The sequence below is a fragment of the Oncorhynchus mykiss genome, chromosome 16 (assembly GCF_013265735.2).
Source record: "Oncorhynchus mykiss isolate Arlee chromosome 16, USDA_OmykA_1.1, whole genome shotgun sequence".
Lineage (NCBI taxonomy): Eukaryota > Metazoa > Chordata > Actinopteri > Salmoniformes > Salmonidae > Oncorhynchus > Oncorhynchus mykiss.
The window spans coordinates 42,045,699-42,054,859 of record NC_048580.1 but is presented as its reverse complement, the minus strand read 5'-3'; the positions used below and the strand labels follow the sequence as shown (position 1 = coordinate 42,054,859).

At 42.0% G+C, this 9,161-nt stretch overlaps 1 protein-coding gene across 2 annotated transcripts; it reads left to right on the top strand.

Annotated features, from left to right (window-relative positions):
* Window positions 1–632: 632 nt before the first annotated feature.
* Window positions 633–8,711, top strand: LOC110492022 (cyclin-T1). 2 transcript variants are annotated; one of them, XM_021565978.2, is made up of 9 exons: window positions 633–863; window positions 1,835–1,916; window positions 2,043–2,171; window positions 4,890–4,950; window positions 5,652–5,714; window positions 5,892–5,937; window positions 6,221–6,384; window positions 6,490–6,560; window positions 6,696–8,711. In XM_021565978.2, the coding sequence occupies exons 1-9, from the start codon at window positions 691–693 to the stop codon at window positions 7,989–7,991; spliced, it is 2,085 nt and encodes a 694-aa protein (XP_021421653.2). In that variant the 5' UTR covers window positions 633–690; the 3' UTR covers window positions 7,992–8,711. The 2 variants fall into 2 exon arrangements, with proteins under 2 accessions (XP_021421653.2, XP_021421652.2); XM_021565977.2 differs by having other exon boundaries at window positions 634–863; window positions 5,883–5,937.
* The last annotated feature ends 450 nt before the right edge of the window (window positions 8,712–9,161 follow it).

Genomic DNA, 9,161 nt, shown 5'->3' with positions numbered 1-9,161 from the left:
ATCAATAGTGATGAAAACCTTGTTTCATTTATATTTGTTCAAGATAAACATTTATTCCACCCATGTCTTGATTATAACAAATATAGCTTTTATTGATAAATGAAATCTAGCAGAGGTAAATAGCCATTTTTAACCATGTATGCTGTCTATATTTCTTGTAATTGATATAAGTCAACATCTAAGTATTAAGTATTTGAACATAAATTGCAATATATATTTTTTTTAAACCCAATAATGTTGTGGGTCAATGTTACAGTGTTTACAATGTTTGGTTGGTAACCTCACAGATCATTGCACCTGTACATAGACCATCTGTAAATAGCCCATTCAACTACCTCATCCACAAACTGTATTTATAACTCTTAACTATTTTCCTCAGTCTCCTAACCAGCCACGCTAATTCACTTGACTTACTTTGTTTTACCTGCTATGTAAACAAATAATCTGTGTTAGAAACCATCAGTCTCATACCACAGTCACCATGACACCTCATAACATTTGCTGATAGGGAACAACCACATCAAGAAACGCCCTGAGCTGCGGTCTGCATTTACACAATATTCGAGATGTTTAGAAATGTTGCTTTGGACAGAGAGGAACCAAAATATTTGCTTTGGGGACACTTGCCGTTCACATAATTGACGTCACTTCCTGTTATCCACAATTTTAAAAATATTGTCCTTCTCAGTAATGGCGGCTTCCTTCCCTTCTCCTTCTGCAATAAACAACAACAAATGGTACTTCACCCGAGAACAGATCGAGAATAGCCCTTCTCGCCGTGCGGGGCTTGATCCAGACAAAGAATTGTCCTACAGACAACAAGCTGCGAACCTTCTACAGGACATGGGACAACGACTCAATGTGTATCTTTTGTCGGGACGATTTGCGCCTGCTAGCGGTTAGCTAGCTTCAAGAGGTTGAAGCCGGTTTGGCGGCATGGCGATATGCTAGCTAATATCTGCTATTGTGTTTATAGTTGGGGTGTTATTGTTGATACCACAATGTATTAATGTGCTTGGTATGGACTGGAGTGGTTGCTAGCTAATTTAAACTAGCGGCCTAGACGTGCGACTCGCTAGCAAGGGCCCGGCCATCATTGCGTGTGATTAGCATGGCTAGCTAACGTTGTGTAGGCCTTTGCAGCCGAGGCCTACGCTTCTTTTAACGTTAGAGAACAAAAGCCGAGCAGAGGGACGTTAGAGTTATTTAGCTATTATACGTGGGGTTTTGGTGTATCAAACACTTTAAGAGCATAACGTTATTGGGACAACAATTGCGCTGTTTTCGGAGCCAACGCGAGTAACGTTAAAACTAGCAATCTATTTATCTGCTCTGTATAACGATGAGTTAACTATAGGCTAACAACACAATAGTTTAAAACCCATGCGTACGTTACATAACTAACTATTAGACATTGTATTGGTGAGCGGTCCAATGCTGTTCGATAAAATGTCCATGTGAATTGAGATTAAGAAAGTTTAGTACCCATTTTATTTGATACGTTTGGCTTCTTTGTGGCCATTATTTGCTACATTGTTAGCTACAGCAAACGATCTAACCCACAATGCAGTTCTAGCCAGCGAGATACGTTATCCTACTACGTACCACCACACACACTGCCAACATTTGGATTAACGTTAGTTACAGCAGTACTAGATCACTCGGCTACATCCAAAACTAGTTTTGAAAATAAGTTGGTAGCTACTGTTACATACAATATGGTGTCATCAAACATACTATTTGTCATTTAACTCTTAAAGTAGTGAGTTCAATCTCACGGAGACATCAGGTCATATTGTTATGCTATAACCCTTAACCCGTAGCTATGCATCAGGTCCCAGCTAACAATTAATACTGCCATTGTGTATATGCACCGATTCTACATGATCCAGTCGTTCACCAGGTTCCACAGAAATGTAAGTACTTTGCACACACTGACATCATCTTTTGCTAAATGTATCTTATATAGTTTGAAATGAAACATGTAAAATGCATAGCACTATCAGTACAGCATCTATCAAAATGTCCTATTTTCCCCCTAGGTCATAGCTCCAGCAACACTATTCCTGGCTGCAAAGGTTGAGGAGCAGCCCCGCAAGTTGGAGCATGTTATCAAGGTGACCCATGCATGCCTCAACCCTCAGGACCCTTCACCAGATGTCCGCAGTGATGTAAGTCTCCATGGTCTGGCCACTCCACTTTGAAATCACTCTGGCACTTGCATGGTGCTCCACAAACTGATTTGGGTATGTTTGTTAGGGCCGGGACGATACCAGCATCAATATACTTGTTTGTATCGTGGCAAGGAAACAAAACACTAAGCGGATTTCACTTCTTTAAGAAAACAGCCCTAATGTTGGAAACAAATATGTTGCCACCCGGAGTCTAATTTATTTATTTGACAAGCTATAGCACACTATTTTACGTAGAAGGTTTTTAAAGGGTCTGTTTCATGTTTTCATTTTTGTCATGAAAAAAATATTGCAATACTGGTATTATCACAGCCATGGGGTGTTATGAGGCGGTTGTACCTAGGCTTGGGCGGTATACCGTATACCAGGGTATTTGGAAATAGCCATGAGATGGTTTTTCAATGCTATTTATTTGAAGTTTTATATTTGTAGCTACGTTTGAAGTAAATACTGTACCTGCAGTCAACTTGTGCATTACTTTAGGAAATTAAGAAGATTGTGTTCTTCATTTCACCTGTCACATCATTTTTCAATATGAAGCTTACCTGTAGTCTCCAGTCACGCAGTGTTTGTTTACAACACACAAGACTAGAGCCCAATGTTAACTATCTAACATATGCTAAATGCTCTGCAATTGTGCATTTGGTTTGCTAATTTAGTCACTAGTTAGCTATCTAGCTAAGTTGTTAGCGTCGTCCAAAATCAAGCTTCGCTTGGTAACAGCAGAGAATCCTCTCCTGGATCAAGAACCTTGCTGTCTTTATATTTGTTCGGTGCGTGCAGCAAACTGTGAGTAGCCTTTCTGAGTTAGCTGGGACGTCTGTCCTTTAGTTTAGGAAAGTGTAAAAAATAGTTTAGGAAAATTTGGCGCCAGACAACTTGACTGGCGAGGTTTTAAATGACCAGACATTTGATATCTTTACCTGGTGTCCATATGCATTCGGTGCGTAACTTTACCTGGTGTCCACCCACGGTGTTCAAAATCACATTTAGATTATAATTCATCTTAACAGAATAGAAATGATCCTGTAAAGTTGTAATGAAGTAGAATGTTGTTCATTGCCTGTTGTCTTCATCCCTGCTATAAATCATAACTCAATATAAAAAGTTTTAAAAAGAAAAACATTTAACCTAGAAGAACTCAGTAATACAATACCACTTCAAAATATAATATCATTTGGAAACGACCTGCCCTATAGGCTTTGTATGAATATTTGAATTATATAAATTACAAAACACAGGTGTTCTAAATTACAATCTGGGCCTCTAATTTAATTTAGCCTAGCCATGAACATTTTAATTAGGTCTAATGAATAACAAAACAAGGGTGTCTACGAACACCAGGGTTGTCCTACTCCCCATTCTCGCTGCAATTCAGCACCACAGCAAGAGAAATAGGCCCCTCTTGGTGGCCACAAAATGAAGAAATTATTAAACTGATGTTGGACAATCAAATACACAAATTTCATTAAGGCTGTTTCAAGCTTATTTTACAATACTCCTGTGACACGAGCCCCGCCCCATGGGTTTATGAAAGCACTTGTTTCCAAATCTCAAATGATATCTCACTCTTTTTACAGTTCTATTGGATGATGTTGAGAAATGTTGTGTTTATTTTCATTTGAATGTGGGGTTGTGACTCGTGTCATGTGTGACATATGTGGCTTATTGAGATCAACTCTGTCTCTTACTTCGGGTTGCAATTCCTGTAACTTTACCAAAATTCCCCAGTTTTCCAAAAATCATGGTTAGAAGATTCCTGGAATTACGAGGGAATAAGCAGGAAATCCATCAATTTACAACCAGGATTTTGGGGAAACCAGGGAATTTTGGGAAAGTTAGTGGAATTTTGCATCCCTACTCTTACTATAGGCTGTTGGCTGATTGCAACATTGTAACTCTCCGATGTGAATGGTTGGCAACGATATTTTGTTTCCAAGTGCTACTGAATAAACTCAACTGGAATGCACCAATTGAGCATGATACACATCATTACGTTAGTCTATCAATACAAATCATGATTCCAAATCATGACACAGGCGACATGTTGGTCTTGTTTAGGGCGGCAGCAGAACTGCTAAGACCGGGTCTGACAAACACAATTTGCCTCCAATTTATATACATTTGCGGTGGAGTGAGCCGCTGCTGTTGGGAAGTCAAAGCTGTCCAACTCTTTGGAGCAGTTTGCGATGCGCATCAGCCTCATTACTTTGTCCTCACAAAGTTGCTATCTTGAGTCCCCCTGAACTCTGTTTTGGAGAAAGAATCACCTCTTGGCGGGCATGCTGGAAAGGGGAATAATCTACACAATCTTTTCCAATTTGCCCAGTCGGGGTATATTTAGCTGAAGTCCCTTATGTGGACCGTGCGTCTTTTTGGCCGGCAACAATTTTAGTTATCGGCTTTTCATATATTTTTATTGGCTAAAAGCTGGCACTTACCTTGATAACATCCTCGTAACCTTCGGATTAGAGGCTCAGTGGGGTTTGTGTTCAGTGCGGGTATTACAGAATATCCCGGTATGGCACAAGGTCGTTCTGAAGGTATGACAATCTGGATACTGCCCAAGCTTAGTTGTACCTCCTTGAAGGTAAGACTGCGTAAAGGGAAAGCAAGAGGGTGAGTGAGACGTAAGGGGTGAGAGAGAATGCCTCCTAGTGAGTAATGCCTGTCTCCTGCCTGTCCTCTCAACCTCAGGCTTACCTGCAACAAGCCCAAGACCTGGTCATTCTTGAGAGCATTATACTCCAGACCCTGGGTAAGTTGGGATGGACAAATGAATGGGGTCTTTGATTTCACCCAAAACTAGAGATGTGCTGCTTGCCGACACTATTAACCATCTTTGTTCTTGTCCACAGCAGAGTTTTGAGTAGCAGTTAATTCTATTGGACATCCACACATCACCTAGTTGTATATGCTCACTATTTATCACTACTTTTTCACATTTTCCTTGTGGTTTTAAGCCATTCATTTGTGTCCATTTAATTGTGGTGCAGGTTGTGGTGATGGAGGATGTTTTTGTTGTAATCACATTAGAGAGCAAGTGAATTTAGTACAGTATTGCTAGCATTTGGATTGCTTGCTATAATGGCCATTAGCCACCTATGACCTTTGTGTCAATGAATGGCTTAAATGTAAATGCCAAACTTGTTTTATTCTCTACTCACTCATTCACATTTGTCTTATACAGGGCCTGTCATCTGAAGACCTAAAGCAGTGCATTCATTCACTATTTACTGTAGTTTCATAAAACAAGTACATTGGTTTTCCAGGGCAATTATTTATTTTAATGCTCAGTGAGAGTACTGAAAAATCCAAAAAATTCAGTACCTTTCGAGTGAAAATGTGTACTTTGCATTAGCAGCCTCAAATTCTCATAGAAAGAGGATTATAGATAGTTCTTTTGAAATTGTCTCATGGAACCTTTCTTCTGTCTCCCCTCTGCCCTATTCATTACAGCCTTTGAAATCACCATTGACCACCCACATACTCATGTTGTCAAGTGCACCCAGCTAGTCAGAGGTAAGCATCAACAATGTCCCTTTGTAGGCTACTGGTGAAGTTTCCGAACCCTAGTAGTGCTTTTACAAATGACATAAAGGTTCTCGCCTAGTTTTTTACACACTTGTTTTTAATGTCAGTATTTTGAACGTAGCAGGTTTTAATTGTATTTTCTTGTTTCTCGTGTTGTTGTTCCAGCGAGTAAGGATTTGGCCCAGACGTCATACTTCATGGCTACCAACAGGTATGCTGTTCACTCTGCTGTGTTCAACTTCACGCTTTTCATTTCAGTTCGATACAACATTATTCAATGAAAATGCATTGCAACATTGTCTGATCTAAAGCAGGAGAAGAGGCTCTTATGACCTGTATTTGAATGAAATTACCACTCATCTAAGAGGTGCACCGTCGTCCTTTTCATTATATTCTGAAACTGAATCTGTTTCTTCTCCTCCCCTTCTTGTATTTTCCCTGTTTCCATGGATTTTCCTTCTGCTGGTTTATCTGGGACCCAACCTGTTGTGTAGTCTACACCTGACCACATTCTGCCTTCAACACAGCCCGCCCATCGTGGCCTGCGTTTGCATCCACCTGGCCTGCAAGTGGTCCAACTGGGAGATCCCAGTCTCTACAGACAGCAAGCACTGGTGGGAGTATGTGGACAATACTGTCACCCTCGAGCTGCTGGATGGTAAGTTTGATTGAATTTCATTATGCGTGTTTGTGTAGTTGTTGGTTAGATTGTATTGTAGGGAACTGAATTGCAGCGCCCTTTGTAATACTTTGTGTCCCATAGAGCTCACCCACGAGTTCCTGCAGATCTTGGAGAAGACACCAAGCCGATTAAAACGCATTCGCAACTGGAAAGTAAGTCATAGTTTAACATACATTTTAAATATTTTCACAGCTCCATTTCTTTCAGGTCGTACTCGCAAAAGGGTCTTTCCTGATTTAAATAAATGTAGCTCCGTCATTGCCTAACTCTGTGATTTCTTGTTCCAGGCGGCAGGTCAGACAGTGAAGGGAGGGAAGTCCAAGGTGCCAGAAGACGGCGATCAGACAGATGGCATGATGAGCATGGTCTCCATGTCGTCGTCTGAGACCACGCTGGGTGGCCTGATGAGCCTCTCCAACCCTCTCTCTTCATCTTCCTCCTCCATGGCTCCCATACTACTGGAGCTCAAGTCGACCCTTGGCAGTGGTTCTGACCAGCCCAGCCACGTCGAGCTGCATGCCCCGGCCAAGGTGTCACTGAGCGAGTACCGGGCCAAGCACGCTGACGTCCTGGCTGCTCAGAAGAGGAAGCTGGAGAACATGGAGGCCAGCGTGAAGAGGGAGTACGCCACGGCAGCCCAGGCTCTGATAGGCCAGCAGCAGAGGAAGGAGAAGCACCACCGTGACCAGCAGCAATCCAGCTCCCACCATTCCAGCTCGGCCTCCTCTGACCTCAGCAGCCCCTCGCCCATCATCCTCAAGATCCCCCTGGAAAAGGAGAGGGGCGAGCGCAGCTCCCTGAAGATGCGCCTCCCTCTGGGGTCTGGGGGAGGCGGGGGGCATAGTGGAGGAGGGAACAGAGGAGCAGGAGGAGAAAAGGACATCAAAGTGAGAATTCGGGTGCCTGAGAAAGTACGCAGTGGAGGCTCGGGAGAGGAGGGGGGCAAGACTAGGGAGGGAAAGCACCGAGAACGTTCCAACCACCACCATCATCATCATCACCACCACCATCATTCATCGTCATCTTTTAGCGGTGCTTCTGTCTCTTCGTCCTCGTCACATAAACACTCAGCCAGTGCTGCTGGAGCTGTAGGAGGAAGCAGCAGCAAAAAAGCCCCCAGTGACTCGTCTAGAATGAGCTCCTCTTCCTCTGTGTCTCGAAAGAGGACACATTCCACGGAGTCCCAGGGCTCCCACTCGTCCAAAGTCTCTAAGTCCTCCAGGAACTCAGCTCACCAGCTGCCTGCTCTTTTAGCTGCCTCTGGAGCACATTCCCTGGGGGCACACCCCACTGATATCCTCCCCTCCCTCCACCAGGGCAACTACTCTCACTCCAAGGGGGACAAGCTGGACACTAACGGACACAATGCAGGTGTTGGCAGCCAGTCGAATGAGTATCAGGACACGTTTGAAATGCTGAACTCTTTACTGAGTGCTCAGGGGGTGCAGCCTGTCCAGCCTCCCATGTTTGATTGCCGGTCTCAGTATGTGGAGTACAGATACAGCGGCGGGTCTAGGGGGGGATCTCGACCACCACCTCTGCCTGCTGAACCTCCACCTCCGCTACCCCCTCTACCCAAGTGATCCCTGATGAAGGGGTGAATTACTGACAGTGTACCTGTAGACTCATCCAACCATGTTACATAAGATATTTGCTCTGTGAATTTTGTCCCTTTTATGTGTTTGTATGGATCATGTTGTGGTTTTCAACTTGACAGCAAAGAAATGTACCAATACATACTTTTCAGTGATGTAGGTGCTGAAGTGTGTCCCTCGTCACATCATATTCAATACATCTGTGGGGCAATAACAGGAGGTGTGAAAGAAATGCTTGCAAAAAATTTGAAACGAACAAAATTAATTATTTATTCACAATGTAAATACTTTATCATGATATGACCTCAAATCAGATTTTATGGAATGGCGGGCATAATATTTGAGCCATAGCTATTTTTAAAAGAAAGTCAAACGTTACATGTTTGAATGCCTATTAGAGGAAACAAACTTGTTTGCTTCACTTACTACATTTTAAAGTCTTGCTAACAATGAGTCTTTTCCATAATGTTTTTGAAATATACTATTTATTATTAGTATTGAATGCTTTTGAGGAAGTTTAAAAATATATAAATAACTGCCCCTTTCCGCTGTGTTAAACTGAAGGATAGTTGAGTGCTCCTTACACAGGCCTATTTCAGAATGCATGTCTTCAAAGCCATCGTTTTCAACATTTTGTTTGTTTCAAAATACTGTAGTAACTGAGGTTTTTGTCTCCGTTTTGTCAATACATTTGTTTTGTAATCTCTACATTATTTTGTGAACAATTGTTTAATATTAATAATGTAAATTGGTAAAAGTAGACAAATATTTTGTACATTTTGTTAAGAAAAAAGTTGCTAAAAATCCTGTAGATTGATACGGCTTATATTTTAGTTCCTAGATTTGTGTGTTGCAGTCATTGTTTTAAATGGTTGTAAAATGTTAGCAGTCAAATGCTTACACTAACATTCAGAGTTTATACTACAGTACATGCACTGCATGGCCAAAAGTATGTGGACACTCATTCAAATTAGTGGATTTTGCTGTTTCAGCCGTACCCGTTGCTGACGGGTGTATAAAATTAAGCACACAGCCATGCAATCTCCATATACAAACATAAGCAGTAGACTGGGCCGTACTGAAGAGCACAATGACTTTAAACGTGGCACTGTAATAGGCTGCCACCTTTCCAAAATGTCAGTTTGTAAGTGATGTTAT

Bases quoted from the DNA above. Each gene is read 5' to 3' on its own strand.
- LOC110492022 (XM_021565977.2), top strand. From the start codon at position 691: ATGGCGGCTTCCTTCCCTTCTCCTTCTGCAATAAACAACAACAAATGG. The intron at 864-1,834 runs GTATCTTTTGTC...GCTATGCATCAG, and splicing joins ATGGGACAACGACTCAATGT to GTCCCAGCTAACAATTAATA. The intron at 4,951-5,651 runs GTAAGTTGGGAT...TATTCATTACAG, and splicing joins CATTATACTCCAGACCCTGG to CCTTTGAAATCACCATTGAC.